General features: G+C 42.6%; 2 protein-coding genes across 2 annotated transcripts in view; one reads left to right on the plus strand and one right to left on the minus strand.

Annotated features, from left to right (window-relative positions):
- CETN2 (centrin 2) overlaps positions 1–20,623 on the plus strand; it is a 44,950-nt gene that overhangs the window by 15,309 nt on the left and 9,018 nt on the right. Inside the window, exon 2 of the mRNA XM_039220701.1 lies at positions 13,343–13,389. Within this exon, the coding sequence (XP_039076632.1) occupies positions 13,343–13,389 (47 nt within the window). The remainder of the gene's footprint in view (positions 1–13,342; positions 13,390–20,623) is intronic.
- The window catches only part of NSDHL (NAD(P) dependent steroid dehydrogenase-like), a 31,487-nt gene that overhangs the window by 6,431 nt on the left and 4,433 nt on the right, over positions 1–20,623 (minus strand). The window contains exons 2-4 of the mRNA XM_039220700.1: positions 14,390–14,501; positions 8,940–9,098; positions 2,720–2,866 (exon numbers count right to left, since the gene is read on the minus strand). Of these exons, the coding sequence (XP_039076631.1) occupies positions 2,720–2,866; positions 8,940–9,098; positions 14,390–14,461 (378 nt within the window). The 5' untranslated portion in view covers positions 14,462–14,501. The remainder of the gene's footprint in view (positions 1–2,719; positions 2,867–8,939; positions 9,099–14,389; positions 14,502–20,623) is intronic.

The following is a 20,623-nucleotide window of genomic DNA, read 5'->3' on the forward strand; positions in this document are numbered from 1 at the left end:
TTCCTGAAGGCAGAGCACAGTAGCATGGGCACAGACAGAAGCTCATGGAGCAAAAGAAAGAGCCAGGAAGAGACCTGTGGAAGGCACCTACACCTGAGATGTGCTGGATGGGGAGCTGAACAGTAGGGAAAGGATAGGTCACATGATAATGGTGCCGAACAACAAAAATTCGATCACTACTGTCAGACCACATACAAACCTAAATTGTTGGTGGACTGAAGATTTAAATGTGCAAAGTAACACTTTAAACCTCTGGGGGGAAACCTCTTGATTTCAGTGTTAAGAAATGTTTCTTAAACACAACATGAGGGGCGCCTGGGTGGCTTAGTCGGTTAAGCGTCCGACTTTCGCTTAGGTCATGATCTCGCGGTTCGTGGGTTCGAGCCGCGCGTCGGGCTCTGTGCTGACTGCCAGCTCAGAGGCTGGAGCCTATTTCAGAGTCTGTATCTCCCTCTCTCTCTGACCCTCCCCTGCTCACACTGTCTCTCTCTCTCTCCTAGAAATAAATAAAAATATTTAAAAAAAAAAACACAACATGAAAAGCCATTTTCTGCACTGCAGCACATTAAGCTATTCTGCCACTTCAGTGAATATACTGCATATACATATACTGAGATAGAAAAATCTCAAAAACATGTTGGTGAAAAAAACAAGTTGCAGGAAGCTTTATTCAATATATCATTTCTATAAAGCTTTTAACATGCAAACTGATAACTTATATTGGCAGCACATGGAGCAAACAGCAATGATAAATCCAAGTTCAGAACAGTCATTCTCCGTGGGTGGGGAAAGACAGCAATGACATTGAGGATGGAAACACAAAGGACTTCAACTCTACCAGTAATGTTACTTAAACTCTGTAATGATTGGGGGGCCTGGGTGGCTCAGGTCAGGATCTCGCGGTTGAGTTCGAGCCCTGTGTTGGGTTCTGTGCTGGCTGCTCAGAGCCTGGAGCCTGTTTCAGATTCTGTGTCTCTCTCTCTCTCTGCCCCTCCCCCACTCATGCACTACCTCTGTCTGTCTCAAAATAAATATTTTTTAAAAAATAAACTCTGTGATGATTATATGAGTACTATATTATTCTCGAATCTTTTCTGGATAGCTGGGTTATTCCACTTAAAAAAACAGCAGCAGTGAAATTCACAGAGCTCAAGCATGGTGTAGACTAAGGAGTCTGGGATTTGGCATCAAATGGTCTGATCTGAATCCAACCTCTTTCATTACTGGCAAAGAGATATTTAGCCTTTCAAATCTGGTTCCTCACCTACTAAGTGACATTAGTAGCTCCTGGTTACCTATTGAGGAGCAAATCAGGTGACAACTACACGGCAGAATGTCTTGTCACTTGCAAAGTATAAGGGGTCACTATTACTATGATTCAACCTTTCCAGGCACTAACCTCTGAAGAGCTCCTTATAAACTTGTTCTTTTATTTAATGTTTTATTTTTATTTGTTTATGTTTATTTATTTATTTTGAGAGAGAGAACACGAGTGATTGTGTGAATGACCTGGGGAGGTGCAGGGGAGGGAGAGAAAGATTCCCAAGCAGGCTCCATGCTGTCAGTGCAGAGCCCAATGTAGGGCCTGATCCCACGAACTGTGAGATCATGACCTGAGCCAAAATCAATAGTTGGACGCTCAACCGATTGAGCCACCAGGCACCCACTTGTTCTTGCTGGGTCAGCTGATGATGCCGGGTGCCCCATAAGGGTGATGATCCTGAGAATCAGGGTTTATAACAAAGCAAACTACGACAGGGTGGAAATTCATATGCTCTCAGGTCTGAATTATAACAGATTTCTATTGGTGAAAAGTAAACAGCTTATTTTTTTTTTGAAAATGTAAACAAGGTCTGGAAAATAGTATGGCAGGTTCCTTAAAAGGTTAAACATAGAATTAGTGTATGATCCAGGAATTCCAATTTTTGGTATTTACCCAAAAGAACTAAAAGCAGAGACTGGAGCAGATATTTATACACCTACATTCCTAGCAGCATGATTCACAATAGTCAAACATGGAAACAACCCAGGTGTCCACTGATGAATGAACAGCTAAACAAAATGTGGTCTATCCACACAATGGAATGTTACCCAGTGGTAAAAAAAGAAAAAAAAAAAGATTCTGACATAGGCTACAATATAGATGAACTTAAAAGACCTTACAATGAACGAAAGAAGCTAGATATAAAAGTACAGATCCCACATGAGTCCACTTCTGTGAGGTCTCTAGATTCATGGAAACAGAATGTAGGATGGTGGGTGCCAAGCGATTGGATAGGAGGGGTAGGGGAGCTGTTGTTTAATGGGGATAGAGTTTTAGTTTGGGAAGATGAAAGTTGAGGAGATGGACTGTGGGGATGTTTGCACAGCAATGTGAATGTACTTGATGCCACTGAACTATAAATTAAAAATGGATAAAATGGTAAATTTTATGATGTCTAACCGCAATAAAAAATAATAAGCAATACTGATATTTTATAGCTCTTTAACCAGAGACTGATAAGCCTTAGTGTCCTCAGATGGTCTACTGAGATGCAGTTAGAATATTATAGCTCAAATTGGCCCAGCAACTCTTAGGGCTGTTTCTAGGATCTTCACAAGATTTTAGGAAGCAAGCCTAGCTAGGCCCAGGAAGAGAGGAAGAAGAACCCTGGCTCCCACACACTTAGAAAGGTTCACAACATGCTCTTGATAGCACTTGCTCCAGCTTTCCCCTTACCTGAACCCCAGCCTCTTTGCAAGTTTCAATGACATTCTTGGTGCCAATGTAATTTACTCTATAAAAGAGTTCCTTGTTGTTACTTGATGGTGGGGGTGATGCACAGTGGAAAACTGTGCTTACACCTTTCAGAGCTGGGTACAGATCCTGGAAAAGCAAACAGACAAAAAAAGTCATTCCTGCTTTGGACAAGTAAACAGCCTCCTCATATTCCCACTCTCCAATCTGTGGCATGTAGGTGTCTTGCCCTTTCATAATTCTATAATTAACATGGAAATAAAATCTCAGTAAAAGATTCAAACAACACAGAAGTACATAGGATAGAACCCATGTTGTCCTTTCAATCGCCCCTCCCCATTGACTGATCCTCAGTAAAAACTGGTTTAGGGCATGAGAAAGAAGCCTGTGGGGTCCAGACAAAGGCAATATCTGTGCCTCTGTGCACCATGGGTGTGTATGTATGTGTGTGTGTGTGTGTGTGTGTGTGAGTGTGAGTGTGTGTGTATGACAATTCAGGGCACCTGAGGGTAAAACCCCTGGGAAAATGAGCTCACAGATATAAATTATGGGTCATATGAAAAAGTCCTATACCATGAAAGATCGTGCAAATAGCCAATACACAGGAGTATTCCCTTCTGTGTAAATAGATATAGAACAGCAAGCTGAAAGGAAATAAAAACAGGTATGCTTAACTGATTGCTAAAATGAAGCAAAGCTCCTGAGAGCAATGGCCGATTGCAGATCTGGGGCAGGAAACAGACAAGATGAACCAGCAACACCTTGTCGAACCAGAAAGTAAGGAAGCTAGCCAAGACACCTGGGGTCCTGTTAAAAGGACTCAAGAGTCAACTTTGAAGAGGCTCTCACTGGCCCACCAGTAAGAATAAGAATTCCTTCTTTAAACTAATAAAGAATTTTCCAGAAATGAGGACAGGATTGTGTCCTCAGATTCCAAAGGCCCACTAGATGTTGAGTAGGATTTAAACACAAAACAAAAACTCAGACCTAGACATGTTCTCTACAGAGCATACAGGATAAAAAAGAAAATCCTAAAAGGCACAAGAGGAAAGCCCAGATGACTTCCAAAGGAATGATCAGATTAAGTGTTGGAATAAATAATTATGAACCTACAATTCCACCCCCAGCAAATAAGCACTTATGAGAGAGGGTGACATAACAACAATTTTCAGGCATACAAGGGCCCAGAAAGTTTACTGGCCAAATATTCACTGAGGGATGCTAAAGGAAATGCTTTAGGAAGAAGAGGAAGGAACCTGGAAGAAAGAAATGGGAAACAAGAAGTACTGATGAACGAATTCAAGAATATGGCACAAAACCCAAGTAGTGACTTTCAAACCCATTTCAAACCTCCTCACCTCTTCACATCCTCCTTATCTTGGATCTCATGACCCATCATCACAATCTTGGCCTTGCCCATGTCTGTCTTTATCAAGTTGGTCTGGCAAACACCAGCCCTGGTTAAGTGCAATTCTCCCTTCTCCCTGCTGGTGTCTGAGTAGCTGAGTGTTGCTGGAGAACAATATACCATACTGGCAGGTCTTGCTTTAAGTTTGTGTTAAAAAAATTTTTTGTAAATAAAATACTAGCAACTATATCACAGGAGTAGTAGAGAGTTGGGGGTGCAGTTTGGAAGGAAGCTGAAATTTGCTAAGGAGTCTCAGCTCCTTTGAGGGGACACAGCAGTGATCAAGAGAGGCCTTATCCCTGCCTTCATGGAACTTCCTGTCTCTGGGATCAGTGGGCATATATCAAGTAGATACAGAGTATATCAGCTAGTATCAAGAGTTATACAGAAATATAGAGTAAAGGAGATCTGGAGGGGCTTGTGGCTTAGCACAAGTTGGTTGGAGACTTAAAATTGAAGGAACAAGCTCAGTGGGTCACAAACAGCATTCCTGGTAGAAAGAACAGTGAGTGCAAAGGTCCTGAGGCAGAAACTCAGTTGGTGAATCTGTGGAGTGGTAAAGAGGCCAGTGTGGCTGGAGCACAGAGGGAGTACAGGAGAGGGTTAGGCCAGAGAGGTAGTGAGGGAAAATCACACAGGACCTCATAGGTGATTATAAGGGCCTACATGTTTGCTCTAAAGAGAATTGGACCATTGGAGACTTCTGAACAGAGGGGTATCATGATTTGATTTATGCATTAAAAGGGTGGTGGCTTGGACCAGCATGGTAACATGAAGGAGTGAGAAGTTGCCGGATTGGGAATCTATTTGGAGAATGCAGTCAAAAAGATCTGCTAATGAATGGGATGGAGGGTACTAGAGAAAGGAATCAAGGATAAATGTAAGGTTTTTGGCCAAAGCAATTGGAAAGATAGAGTGGGTCATTTATTGATATGGAGAGGACTTTAGTAGGATTGCTGTAGTGGGAGAGGGGACCCATAGCAGGAAACCAGGAGCTGAATTTTGGATATGGCAAGTCTAAAATGTCTATTATGTATCCAAATAGAGATATTTGCCTGCTGGACAGATATGAGTCCAGGATAGCTATAGGCTAGAGATATCAAGCTGGGTGCTAGTCAGCTCCTAGACTGCATTTCAATGGTGAGCCAGGGGCGGGGGATTCATGTGGACACTGAGTGTGCTCAGAGAAGAAAAGAGATCTAAGTAATAAGCTCTGGAGCTTGCCACATTTAGAAACTATAGAGATAAGGAGAGCAGCAAAAACCAGAAAAAAGAAATTATAGAGATGAGACAGAATGGCAGGAGGAGAAATGGGCAAGTGGGGTGTCCTAGGCCTGGCCACTGGATCTGGTCGCCTCCAAGTCCCTGATGGCTCTGACAGGGGCTGTTGGTGACAACCTAGCTGGAGTGCTTGTAAGAGATAATGGAATGAAGCAATCAGAGGCGACATGTACAAATGGCTCTTTGAGTTCACCTATGACATGAGAGAGAAGTGGGGCAATGGCTAGAGTGGATATCTTATCAGGGCATTTTGCTTTCTTACAATGGGTGAGACTGCAACATGTCTGTGTGCTGATGGCTATGACTGGGCAGAGAGGGATCAATTGCTGATGCAGGAGAGAAAAGCCAGAATCCCTAGCGGAATCACTGAGCAGGAAGAGAGGAGCTACAGCTGGCACAGATGAAGCACCACAGAGCACAGATGCGGTCAGAGGCATGTCTGTGCATATGGTACCATGAGGTACCATGGGACTGACTTGAAGGCTGAAGCCATGAAGAAAGAGGCAAAAAGCCTTGTATTTTCCTCTCCAGCTCTGTTCAGTACCCTGAGGCCCAGAGGGAGGAGGGAGAATCAGATTTAACCAGGGGTAGGGTTATGCCTAGTAAGTACAACCTGATGGAGAAGTTTATGTGTCTACTCGGTGAGGCTCCAGTCCCATTACCTCATCACACACTGGTCTAGGTGTTACCATAAAGGTATTCCATGACTGTGGTTAACATATATAATCAGCTGAATTTGAGCACAGGAGATTATCCTCCATTCTTTGGGTGGGCTTTATCCAATTACTTGAAAGGCCTTAGAAGCAAATCCCGAGGTTTCTGTAGGAAATTCTGCCTCAGGACTGCAGCATCAGGTCCTGCCTGAGTTTCCAGCCAGCTGTCCTGCCCTGCAAATTTCAATCTTGCCAGCCACACAATCACGTGAGCCAATTTCTTTAATAAATCTTATTCTATCCCTTTCTCCATTTCTCTCTCCGTCTTCCTCTCTATCTACATACAAACACATGTTACTGGTTGTTTCTCTGGAGAACCCGGACTGCTGATACAGACAAGAAGAAAGAAGCAAGGGAGATCAGTGTTATGCAAGACAGTAAGTCATGGACTCAAAGGCAGTGAGGACACAACACACATTGGGTGAGGGACAGTGGAAAAGAGCCAGAAATCTGGATTTGTTTTAAGAATTGTTAGGCAAAGGTATTACAGGGCATGAACTCGAAAGATAGGAGGTGGTGCTCAGAGTGGAGGGCCTGTAAATGAGATCATGGTGAGGACATATTTCATGATGATAACAGGTTCTGGGGCAGGGGATGACAACTGGCTTGGAGGCCAACAGGAGGGAGTGACAGAAAGCCAAGGAGAGGTGAGGTGAGGGTATTGGCAGGGTCATCTGTGTGACTAGTGAACTTATCGACAGTTATGACAAGGCTGACCTCGGCCAGGAGCTAAAATCACTTAAGAAATGAGATGGATCCCCCTGGGAAAGGGAGCAGGTGGCTGGGGATGACTGTCCCAAGGAAGGGAACTGGGGTATGTACACTCTGCCGGCATCATCTGCACAGCCAGAGGGATCTTAGGGCAGTGAGGAAGTGGCGACGACAAACAAGGAAGACTTCTACCCTATCTCCAGGCTCTGAGGTATGGGCAGGGTGGGAGAGAACACAGCCTGCGGGGGAAGCTGTGACCTTAAAATTCAAAGTAAAACAACTACAGCAAATGATGCCAAAGCCTAGATTAAGAGCCCATGGACAGGCTGAGGGAAGCTGTCTGTGATACAGCTTTCCAAATCCAGAAAAGAAACAAGGTAAGCAAAAGACAAATGGACAAAGGTTGCTGACAGGCACTTCACAGAGGGTCAACAAAGAGCACAGAGTCTGGCCTCCTGAATAGGGAGGGCACATGACTCTAAGCTTCACCAAGCTACCATTCCACACCCTTCAGGATGGCAATACCAAAAAGTCTAAGTACACTGGGTGTTGGCAAAGACGTAGAACAACATGGATCCTACCTACCACACTGCTGGTGTGAACAGAAACTTGATATAGCAGCTTTGCTCAGCAATATGGCCACATCTAATAAAACTCAAAATATTAATACCCTTATGACACAGGTAAAGCCTGCAAACATGCTCAGTGAAAGAAGCCAGTCACAAAAGGACATATATTATTGCATGATTCCACTTACATGAAATGCCCAGAGTGGGCACATCTACAGAGACAGGAGATGAGTGGTTGCCAAGGGCTTGGAGAGGAGGAGAGAAAAAGGGAAACGACTATTAATGGGCCTAGGATTTTCTGCTGGGATGATGAAAATGGTCTGGAAAGAGACCAAGGTGATGGTCATACAACTCTGTGACTATAAACAACCACTGAATTGTACATTTAAAAAATATGAAGTTTAGGGGCACTTGGGTGGCTCAGTCGGTTAGGCGTCTGACTTTGGCTCAGGTCATGATCTCATGGTTCGTGGGTTCGAGCCCCACGTCATGCTCTGGAGCCTGGAGCCTGTTTTGGATTCTCTATCTCCCTCTCTCTCTGACCCTCTGCTGCTCGCTCTCTCCTCTCTCTCAAAAATAAATAAAACATTAAAAAATCTAAAAAAATTAAGTTTATAGGAATGTAAAGTATATCTCAACTTATAAAAACCCTGAAACCCAGCGACTGCACTTTTGGGTACACAGGTGACCCTTGAACAACATGGGTTTGAATTCCCTGGGCCCACTTATATGCGGTTTTGAGGTAAATATCGTACAGGACCATGAATGTATTTTCTCTTCCTTATGGTTTTTTTTAAATTTTTTAATGTTTATTTATTTTTGAGAGAGCACAAGCGGGGCAGGGGCAAAGTGGGGGGGGGGGGACAGAGGATCCAAAGCAGGCTCTGCACTCACAGCAGCAAGCCCGAAGTGGGGCTCACACTTGCAAACTGTGAGATCATGACCTGAGCAGATGCCGGATGCTCAACTGACTGGGCCACCCAGGTGCCCCCCCTACTTAAGGTTTCCTTAACGTTTCCTTTTCTGTAGCTTACTTTATTGTAAGAATATTGTATATTAATACATACAACATACAAAATGTGTTTTAAGTGACTGCTTATATTATCAGTAAGGCTTCTGGTCAACAGTAGGCTAACTAGTAGTTAACCTTTTGGGGAGTCAAAAGTTGTACATGGATTTTCAGCTGCATGAGGGTCGGTGCTCCTGACCCATGTTTTTCCAAGATCAACTGAATACTCTGGAACAGTAGTCAACATAGTACATAGCTTGTGGACAACACTGCAAATAAAGTTTTATTGGCACACAGCCATACCCATTCATTTATGTACCAACCATGGCTGCTTTTGCACTACCATGGTAGAGTGCAGTTGTACTGACAAAATGTGTGTGTGTGTTGAATTCTTTCCTGTAAACTTTAAATTTCTTCAAAAAATTTTTTTTGAAACAATATGGCTGACCTCTGAGCAGGGTAAGCCTGGTAGTTTCCCTTTGGGTCCCATGGAAAATTGGCAAGGCATTACCTGTTGGTTGCAGAGGTCACCCAGAAAGAAGTGCACCCGGGGATTGTCAAATCCTTGCCGCATATCAAATACATTGACAGTGTAGCCTCTTTCCAGCAACTGCTCCACCATGTGCTGCCCCAGGAATCCAGAACCTCCGATCACTGTGCACTTATTGGCCTGCAGAGAGACGGATGGGCAGGGGGTATATGAGAATTGGAAGCTATAAAGAGCTTTGGTTCACATGTTCACATGAGCAAGCCCATCTGTCTGTTTGAAATTCTTCTTGAGTCAAGTTGGAAGCTTTATATAATTCTGGTGTTCTACTGCCAGTGGCACCCTCCTCTCCTGGGATGAGTAAGGAGGAAAGAGAGATAGCAAATGATACTGAGATATCATGCAATCTTGGCCGGATTGCATGATCTGATATGTGCATGCTGTGTGTTTAGTGAAAGGAGCAGGAAGCACCTCTGAAAAAATGAAACTACGTGTGATCAAAACTGGACAATACAAAGAACCCAAAAGTAATACCTTCTTGCTCCTACTAACAGAGCCTTGGGCACTTTTAAGGCAGAACAGACAGAAACAAAATAAAACACAACATAACATGCCACCCACTCAACTGAAAATGTAGACTTGGGGCGCCTGGGTAGCTTAGTCGGTTAAGCGTCCGACTTTCGCTTAGGTCATGGTCTCACGGTTCGTGGGTTCGAGCCCCGCATCGGGCTCTGTGCTGACTGCCAGCTCAGAGCCTGGAGCCTGTTTCGGAGTCTGCCACTCCCTCTCTCTCTGACCCTCCCCTGCTCACGCTGTCTCTCTCTCTCCTAGAAATAAATAAAAAACATTTAAAAAAATGTAGACTTAAAATATTAGCAAGAAAAAAGCAAAGTCTCTATGCTCAAAGGAGAAAGTCAGCCCCTTTTTCTCATTGACCATTACAAGGCTGTGCTGTGTGACTTTTGACTTGTCACCTAATCCCTTCCTACCTTAGTATATCCAAGACTGTTGCTGTCTGATGGGATCTCCTGGAGGGGTTGCAGGGAGGATCAGTAAACTGTTAATCGGCCAGGCGTAGGGCTTTGCTTTCCCTTCTCCAAGCTCTGAGCAAACTGACGAATCAGGGAAGAGCTATGGTGTTTACATTTCACCTTCTAAAACATGTGCACTTTCTGGGCTAAATTCCAATTCTGGTAACTGGGGATAATGGATGGACAGAGCACCAGATGCAGGCACTTCACTATTCTGATGCCAGAGAGTCAATGCAAAACTGTCTGTTGCTTACTGATTAAGCTGGCCACAAGAATCTCCATAGAAGGACCAGTGATATCCCTCCTCCCTGGGGTATTTCTAAAACTCTATCGGCACTTCCTGAAAATGACAAACGCCCATTTTCCCTAAGCTCATGTACAGTAAATCAAAGTTGGGAGTGTGGAAACTAAAGATATTAAAGAGATTCTGCTCCTGATTAGAAAACAAACAAACAATCCCTCTATTTATCCCTTAAGTATCTATACAATTGAGTTATGCAGGAGACTTCAGAGGTGCCAGAGCCCCTATTACAGACTCGCCCCTCCCAACCTGGTATCCCATGGACTGGCATTTTTTACTAGAGTCCACTGGGCCACCCAGAGATGGCTCTGGAGCTTTAGCATCATTGGCTCAGACACGTGTAACCTACTGACTTAATCAGCTTCACTATTCCATGCTGCCCCTACCCCCCCGAACAAATGATCTCTTCATCCCATTTTTGTCTAGGTTTTGTTTGATTACTCCCATATACATATAATCACACCATGCTAAATAATTTGCACCTTGACTGAAATTCCTAAAGTATTCCTAGGACACAGGCAAATTAAATACATGAATCCCATTTGATCCTCATTTTGCCTATACCTTCTCCTTCCCTCAAGTCAGCTGTCTAGGCAAATGCAGTTTTTTTTTTTTTTTTTTTTTTTTTANAGAGATTCTTAACCAGACTTCACGCTCAGGGCAGACACCAACTCGAAGCTCGATCTCACAATTTCAAGACTATGAGATCATGACTTGAGCAGAAATCAAGACTGAGGCACTTAAGGAACCCCTACATTACAGATTTTTATTTCATAAGGGATACTTCCCTAAATTTTATAACAAAATGAACATATCAGAAAGATGCACCATGTTTATTCCATGGCCGGAAGTATTCGTTGCCATGTCCCCACATACTTCAGTCTGAGAGCCTCAGGAACTGTTATTTTACTATTTCAGATGTAAGACAGTGTATTACACAAGCTGTGGTAACTAAATGCCAGTGTTGGGCCACCACCTACAACACCGTTCCGATAGGCAAATGCCTTTCAAATTTTAAACAAATGACTTACAAACAAACTTTTGACCCATAATCCACTTATAAGTTTGGAACTGTTTGTACTTATACAAGGTCCTTGCTACAGAGTTTTTACAAGTCATTGCAACAAATGGTTCTTCTAATTTCTTTGAATATCCACCGCTCTTCAAGTTGTACATTTTTTCCCCTCTAGATATCAAATTCCCTTTAAGCAGAACTTAATATGAATATCTAGTTGGGGGGAAATAGTCTGACAACAACAAAAAAGAAGATAAATGAAAAAACAAGATTGAACAGAACTCATTTATAAGCAAGGGCCTTTGATTCTGTACTTTGTCCTTCGGCTTCAGAATTCAATTTTCCTACTCAATTTTCTGCTGTTCAAATGATGCAGTTGTTTCGTTGCTTGGATATAGATGCTAGACTTCAGTCTGAGAGCAACAAAGTTGGTGAAAAGCTCGCAGGAAGCCAATATCTTTTAATCTTTTGTCCAGGTCCTTTGTATTTTTTTTTTTTTAGGTCCTTTGTAATTTTTTTTTTTTTAACAAATAGTTTATTGTCAAATTAGTTTCTACATAACACTCAGTGCTCATCCCCAAAGTAAATGCAGTTTTTTAAGAATAACTCCGAACCTCACTGCTCCCCAAACTGATTTTTCTTGGTTTGCTAAAAAGTTTGCCTTAGTCCAAAGAGGTTCAAACTAGACATGTTTTGATAGTATCCCAAAGGATTTCAGATTCTCTTGTTTATCTGGCAATTCTAGTTACAGTTGTTTCATAGTTTGATAGTCTAATTTAAAAAATTAACCTTTCTATTATGTCCAGTGTAATTTCCTTTCATGATTTTATTTATTTTTTTATAGTTTATATTAAGAGAGAGAGTATGCGCAGGAGCATGAGCAGGGGAGGGGTAGAGAGAGGGAGAGACAGAATCCCAGGCAGGCTCCGCACTGTCAGTGCATGGCCCAATGTGGGGCTTGAACCCATGAACCATGAGATCACGACCCGAGTCGAAATCAAGGCTGAGCCACCCAGGCACCCCTGGGTTTTTTCTTTTTATATTGTCATACTGAAATGTGGCACCAATATTGCTTGGAACAAGTGGGTCAACTGCTATTCAACAGAGAGTTCTGTAGTAATGAGAACTGAACGGGCATTTACCCCAGAGAAGACAGGTGTGTGATGGGTTAATGTCTTTAATAACACCGTAACACCACATGGTTAGAGATCATGTGAAATAACTACTTACATTTTATGGTCATGAAAGATGATGCAGAGGAAGTAGGCACAGTGGACAAGAAGGAATATGTACTAACAAGAATAAAACTCCAGACTGAAAACAGGCATTGAGACTCAAGAATGGGTTACTGAGAGAAGTTATAAAATCATCATCCTAGAGAGAGTTTTAAGAATAGAAAAGAAAGTCATTCAAATGATTTTAATTGCAATATGATCTAGAGGTAAGAGAATGATCTAGGCCCCTGGGTTTCTTTTATTTTTTTATTTAAAAAATTTTTTTTATTATTATTTTTTTTTTCTGAGAGAGAGAGAGACAGTGTGAGCAGTCTGCTTGGGGCAGAGAGAGAGGGAGACACAGAATCCAAAGAGGGTCCAGGCCCCGAGCTGGCTGTCAGCACGGAGCCCGACACAGGGCTCAAACCCACGAACTGTGAGATGATGACCTGAGCCAAAGTCGGATGCTCAACCGACTGAGCCACCCAGGCGACCCCCAACTCCTGGGTTTCTATTTTTTTTCTTTCTATTTTTTTTAAATAGTTTATTGTCAAGTTGGTTTCTATACAACACCCTGTGCTCATCCCCATACCCCTGGGTTTCTTTTCTTCTTCTTCTTTTTTTTTTTATTTATAGGAGAGAGAGAGACAGCGTGAGCAGGGGAGGGTCAGAGAGAGAGGGAGATACAGACTCTGAAATAGGCTCCAGGCTCTGAGCTGGCAGTCAGCACAGAGCCCGACACGGGGCTCGAACCCACGAACCGCGAGATCATGACCTAAGCAAAAGTCGGACGCTTAACCGACTAAGCCACCCAGGCGCCCCACCCTGGGTTTCTTTTAACCTGTTCTGTTTTCCTTTGTCTCTAGCAGTGGGCCTCTTTTCAGAGAAGTCTTACACAGAACATATACATAAGGTAAGATGAAAATGTTTTTATTTTAGCAGTTTAAATTTGTAACTTATACTTCTTATAAAGGCAACCAGTGAGAAAGAACACCATGACACAACCATTGAAATATACATTTTTTGGTTGCTGAGTATCAGTAAAATCCTAATTTATACAAATAAGGAACTAGATGGCAAGGGACTCTACTAGTTCATCTGAACATTAGACTCTCACATTAACCTTCTCTTACAGAGGCACAGAGGAGGCTTTATTCCGAGCTACACGCCAAGACAAGTATGATCTGGTAGCCCAGAGAAACTCTTGGGCATCTTTAATTTATTAACATTTGATATAAACACATTTTATCTTGGCATGATTTCATTTCTGAAATATTAGCATTCATTAAAAATGAATCAAACCAAAACTTTGCAAACCTACACAAAGAACCTCCAGGAGGCCTGACAATTCCTTGAAGTCTTTTCTGATACTTGCAATGCTAGATCTTAAGAGTCCTTGCTATTGCCATTGTGGTTACTGGGGAAGCCTTCTGCCATTCCACCCAAAAGCCTAGTCTAGCCTGCTGGTGGCCACATGAAGGCAAATGTAGGCACTCGGCTGACGCCAGCAGTTAGTGCCAGGGATGTGAGTGAGGCTGCTTGGAACACACGTCAGGGGGGTCCCCATGACTGCAGGTGGGTGGGTGAACCCAGAGGAAACCAGCCAAGGACCCCCAAACTGTGCCCAGCCTGAATCACAGAATCAAGAACAAAGAACAAAGAAATGGGTACTGTTTTAAACCATTATGTTCTAACACTGTTACACAGCAATAAGTAACTGATACCTTAAATATATATGTGTGTGTGTATATATATATGAGTTATATATATATATATAAACTCAACATTGATTTACTAAATGTACCAAATAACAATTTTTAACCCACAGGTAGTATCAGTGGCTTCCTGGTATATATGTGCTCGACTTTTCCCTTATCTGGTTTTGGTTAACCTTTTTTTGTGTCAATACTCACATTTGGAATGTCTTCTGCCAAATGTGTCCGTGTGACCTGGTCTCTCATTGGCTCACCAAATACTTGTTCCATTTCAGCTCCAAATATCCTTATGTTTGCGATGATGTTTTCTCTTCATAAAGACATATTTAGAGACAGACATTTATATTATATAAACTGAAACAGTTTTTAGGAATTAGTGTTTTTGTGTGGATGCCATTCCCCTGTCAAGTTTCCACAAAGAGCTGAACCACAGTGGCAGGTAGCTGTTAAATGAAGCCCTCTGCTTAACATTCCTGTGACAGGCTTCTCTCTGAGGAAAGGGTGTACTTGGGCCCATAACTCACTGCATTTTTGGATTAGAGACAGAATGGGAAGCCAGTTAAATGGCATCTCTCATCATTTACAACATGAGGAACATCTTTTGCATCGTAGCTTTTTCTATGGCACTCACATGCTTCAATTAGTCTAGATTTCTCTTGTGTTGATCGTCACATTATGGGAGTTCAGTGGGAAAATGTACAGACCTAGGGAGTGACGGGATCTGGTGTCAGCCGTACCACAAACTAGGTATCCACTCAAGTCCTGTCTCTCTGCTTCATCTGAGTCTCCCCGTGAATAAAAGGGACTATGAACTCATCCTCATGATGCTAGGGCAGGGGGTGCTGGGAGCAAAACAGTGTACTAGACGACAGAGTTCTTCCTGGTGAAATTAAAGCCACCCTGACTATATGTGGAAGAACTCAGTGTCTGGGGCCATCAGAAGCCTTCAGGAAGTGGTCACAGTATGGTGGGGACTGAGCACTTCACAACCAAGACACAATGAAGCATACCAGCTGACAAAGTTCCACAACACCAAACAGAGGAGTAAATTATAAGAAAAGCTTTTGTGACAGCCCTTAGGATATGCTCCTCTCTTCATTCACCCATAACACTGACTCGCAAACAAAGAGAAGCATTCAATCTTGGGTTAGATGTATTTGATCTTACATCTGTTTTTTTGGTAGTGATCAATTTACTTAACTCATGGATCTCCTAACGTCTGGAGATGGTGAAATCTGTGACTAAGAAAACAGTCCAACTGTGTGCAAAAATCTAGATTCACGGAACACTCATCACACTCATCAGTGAGAAGGTGGGGTCTCAAACACCATGACTGCTCCAATCCAATTCTACACCTCTAATGTCACACACACACACACGTCCTTGTAGGAAATGATTTTGTGGGTGGATGAAATGGCCTTGAAATGGATATCACGAACTTCTGAGTCTGATGGGACCATTTTAGGGAAACATGTTTCTGAAATCATAATGGAAGTTATCAGGAAAATATATTTCAAAACTTCACTTTTCATGGATCTTTTCAGATGCATGTAATGACTAAGCAAAGTTGATCTGTACTTCTATGCCTATCCTTATCCCTCCATGTCATAAGTTCTCTTTATGTTACCAAGGGGCCCTACCACTTGTTCATTCTAAATAGATGTGACTGGTGAGCTTTAACTCATTTGGCTCAACGTGCATCAGATGGGGAATGCAGATTTAGGTACTTGCACCATGGCCTAGCAAACAGTTCTTGGAGTTCTGTCTTGCTCACCACTGTGTTTTGGCACGAAGCGCAGGGCCTAGTATAAAGTGGGCATTCACATATCCACTGGACTCGAGTACATGATGCGTGTACACACTCATGCAGATCACCTTCTTCTCTCTACCACATACACATGGACACCCATCTAAGATGCAGGAGCTTCACTAGGGGCAGATGGGTTCATTATATTTTGGCAGTGCTGCACTCACGAACACCCTCTGCTGGCTTCTTACTCTATTTCCTAGATACTCAAAGTTAAGTGTCAGGTGATTTGAGAGGGCAGATGGCATAAGCCAATGAACACCTAGAGTCATCAGAAGCTGAAAGAGGCAAGGAAGGTTCCTCTCTTAGTGCCTTCAGAGGGAACATGGCCTGTATGGACACCTTGATTTCAGACTTCTGGCCTCCAGAACTGGGAGAGAAGAAATTTCTGCTGTTTTAAGCCACTAAGTTTGTGGTTATTTGTTGCAGCAGCCACAGGAAATCAAAACAGGTATTCTTTGCAGTTCTGAAATCCAAATAACACAACTGTCAATTACATAGCCACCCTGTACTACTAGAAAAGCAAGAAGCCTTTAAGACTGTTCCCCAACTCGATCTCTAAGGAAGATCTGGGAGGTGAAAGAAGAAATCCATTTTGCTGCCATGGATCCACACCATTCAAACAGTGCTCACTCAATCCTCAACAAACCAGCCTCCTGTAGAAACAAAAACAAAATCAAATCTACCTTGTCTCAAATTATATACAAATTAAAGTTTATAAATACTATGATCCACGTAAGAATTTTGGTGCTACTTCAGTTGTCCCTAGGGACTAGGGTACCCAAAACTAGCTCAGGGAATGAGTCAGATCCCACTGGTAACCCACCAACCTAAATCCTCCATATGCTATATACTCAAATTAAATGAAGACCAACAATGTCTCTGATTGAACACATTTCTTCAAAAAAAGATATACATTACAGATGGCCAATGAGCGGACGAAAAGATGCTCAACATCACTAACCATTAGGGAAATGTAAATCTAAGCCATAACGACATACCACCTCATACCCATTAGGATGGCTATTATGAAAAAAATCCAGAAAACAGAAAATAGCAAGTGTTGATGAGGATGTGGAGAAACTGGAACTCCTGTAAAACGGTGCAGCAGCCGTGGGAAAAAGCATGTGGTTCCTCAAAAAATATTAAATGGTAGAATTACCATAGGATCAAGCAATTCCATGTCTGGCTACTTATCTCAAAAAAACTGAAAGCAGGGATTTGAACAGATATTTATACATCCTTGTTCATTGATACCACTATTCATAACAGCCAAAAGGTAGAAGTAATCCAAGTGTCCATCAATGGATGAACAGATAAAACACAATGGAGTATCATTTTACCTGAAAAAGGAAGGAAATTCTCGCAACTATGGGATGGGACACGATATTTGCAAACCATATTATCCCCTAACGATTTAAAAAATGGGCTAAGGACTTGAAGAAACATCTCTCCAAAGAAGACCTACAAATGGCGAACATACAAACACAAAAAATGCTCAGTGTCACTAATCGTTAGGGAAATGCAAACCAAAACTAGAATGAGAGATCACCTCACTCCTGTCAGGATGGCTGTTATCAAAAAAGTCAAAAGAGAAGTGTGGGTGAGGATGTGGAAAAATTGGAAGCCTTGCACACTGTTGGATGGAATGCAAAATAGTACAGCTCCTATGGAAAATGGTATAAAATATCCTCAAAAAAATTAAAAACAGAACTACCATATGATACAGTAATTCAATTTCTGGGTATATATATCCAAAAGAACTGAAACCAGTATCTCAAAGAGACAGATATTAGCCCTCCTATGCTCATTACACCACTATTCATAACAGCTAAGATGTAAGCAAACTAAATATTCACTGACAGATGAATGGAGAAAGAAAATGTTGTCTATACATACAATGGAATACTATTCAGCCTTAAAAAAGGAAATTCTATAATACACAACATGGATGAACTCTGAAGACATTATGCTAAAGTGACATAAGGCAGTCACAGAAAGACAAATACTCCATATTCCACTTAGAGAGGGTGCCTATAATAGTCAAATTCATAGGATCAAAGAGGAGAATGGTAGATGCCAGGGGCTGGGGAAGGGGGAATGTGGTGAGTTACTGATCAATGGGCATCAATTTTCAGTTTACCAAGATGAGTAAGCTCTAGAGATCTGCTGTAAAACACTGTACCTATAGTAAACAATAATGTATTGTACGCTTAAATATTTGTTAAGAAGGTACATCTCTTGCAGTGCTCTTACCACAATAAAATGAAATTAAAATTAAAAAAGGCTGGAAATTCTGACATATGCTACAACATAGATGAACCTTGAAGACATTATGCTAAATGAAATCAGCCAGGCCAAAAGGGCAAATACCGTATGATCCTATTTATACGAGGTATATATAATAGTCAAATTCATACACGTAGAAAGAATGGTGGGTGCCATGGCCTGGGAGGAAGGGAATTGGGGACTTAGTGTTTACTAGGAAGAGTTTCAGTTCTATAAGACAAAGACTTCTGGAGATGGATGGTGGGGATGGTTGTACAACAATGTGAAATGTACTTCATGCCACCAACCATACTCTTGAAAATGAGCTCAGAATAGCTCTAAATGGAAAAATAAGACCCCAAACAGCAACACTCAGGAGGCTGGGATTGTTCAGTTTCACAAATCAGAAGCCTCAGGTCTTTCTCCTATAAAATCTTAGCTTTTGGAATCCATTAAAAACCAGTATATTCCTACTGGGACAAAGCTTTGAACTAAAAACACAATCTAGGTGAAATCCAAGTACTTTGCTCAACTTCCAGGCAAGGGGAAAGAGGCTGCTGACAGGATTAGATGAAAAGACAAGCAAGTAGGCCCAATCTCCTCCTTCTTGCTGGGGAAAGTCCCTCAACAACTAACTCCTGGAGGCAAAAGAGACAGTCTGTCCACCTCAAACGAGATAGAAAGAAAAGTCTTCCCTCCGTTGAAAACATGGAAGATCAGCTTCTTTGTAAAGGAGTAATGCAGTGCAATTCAGAGGGTTGTGTTAGGGTGTGTGGGGGTAGTTGGGGCCCTGCCTGCTGTCTTCCATGGAGTCCGTGCAGGAGGGTAAGATGTGGCTACCACAAGTTCACCAGTCTACTCTGTGGATAGACAACACCTGTGTGTACAAGAAAACTGCAAACAGGAGTCAAGGCAAAACACACTTCCCCAAAGGACTCAATCAGCTAAATCTTGTCCTTTCATAGGCCTAAGGCGTCTGGTTGTTTCTGTTAGTCATTTGTCTCTCTGCTTGTCATTCGTCTCTCTGCTTTGGAATTTGTAGTGGCCCCTGAGAAACCCATCGGCATGCCTGCAAGCTTTAGCTTATGCTATTCCCTCCACCTAGAATATTTTCCCTCTTCTTGGTAAGTTCCTCCTCACCATGCTGTGAACCTCCTTTACCTCCCTGGGGACAGTCAGCTCTTTCCTTGGCACCTGTGTCTGCTCTTGTTCTTACACTCAGCACGCTCGATTATACTTTTTTTTTTTTTTGTCCTACTTGGCTGTGAGCCCCCGGAGAGCCAGCAAAGAGCCTGGAACGGAGCAGGGGTTGTATTGTGCTCCTGTGGCTGCTCCCAGAGATCTGTTCTGTAGAGCAGCGATCCTCCCTGCTGACCTCAGAGCTGCTATGGGGCTCAAACAAGCCTCAGGGATAAAAGGGGAGCTGTAACTTACAAAAGCAAACCCGGGTTTTGGCTCACTCACCCAATGCTGGCCACTGCCAAGCAGAACCCGTGTAAGACACAGCACCAACTTCCAGGGAGCCCACCATCTACTGTGGAAGATGGACTTAGTGGACAATTGTGGATTGCTTCTGAGTTCTCATGAAGATGAATCCAGAGCAGGGAGGCTGGCCCAAGAAGGTGATCCCTGAGCCAAGTTCTCAAGGCCGGGGAGGAGTAAGTCAAACAGGGGTGGGTGTCCTGAAAGACATTCCATGGCCAGGGGTGGGAAGAACGGGTGATGGCACAGAGCCAGCATGTTCTCACAACTGTGATAAGTTGTATTATAGTGAGTATGAAGCAAGACTGGGAGCAAAGTTGAGAATATGAGGGGACTGTGTGTCAGGTTAAGGCTACACTAAGAGAAGATGGAGACGTCCTGGGAAGTTGTAAGCAGGGTGAGTGTTAAGATCAGAAAGATCACTCCGGCTACAGTGTGGAGAAAGGATTTTACCCAAGTCTAAAGTTTTGGGCATGCAGGGTAGAGGAGATGACAAGAGCAAATCAGAGAAAAGAAATAATATTTTGCTTGAAAAACTGCTAAATCCCAGGTCTTTGTATATCTAAGTATATTACACCATTAAAATCCTGAAAGCACCCAGTTAGGTCTCATTCAACAAAAGAGACAGTCAGGCACAGCGGGGGTCGAGTGACTTGCTGAAAACCACACAGATGTTACACAGCCAAGGCAAAACTTTGTGGTTGTTCTTTCTACTCTGCCAGGCTGTCACCCTGCAAACTGGGAAGTAGGGTGTGGAGACACATGATGTATAATGAGGCAGCAGAGGCAAAACTGGGCAGGAGGCTCAGATGCAAGGTTGAGTCTAGACTTTACTCTGTAGTCATGGGAAGCCTCTGAAGGCTTAAGAACAGGGG

This window comes from Hyaena hyaena, unplaced genomic scaffold, assembly GCF_003009895.1.
Source record: "Hyaena hyaena isolate Hyena2069 unplaced genomic scaffold, ASM300989v1 scaffold_917, whole genome shotgun sequence".
Classification (NCBI taxonomy): Eukaryota; Metazoa; Chordata; class Mammalia; order Carnivora; family Hyaenidae; genus Hyaena; species Hyaena hyaena.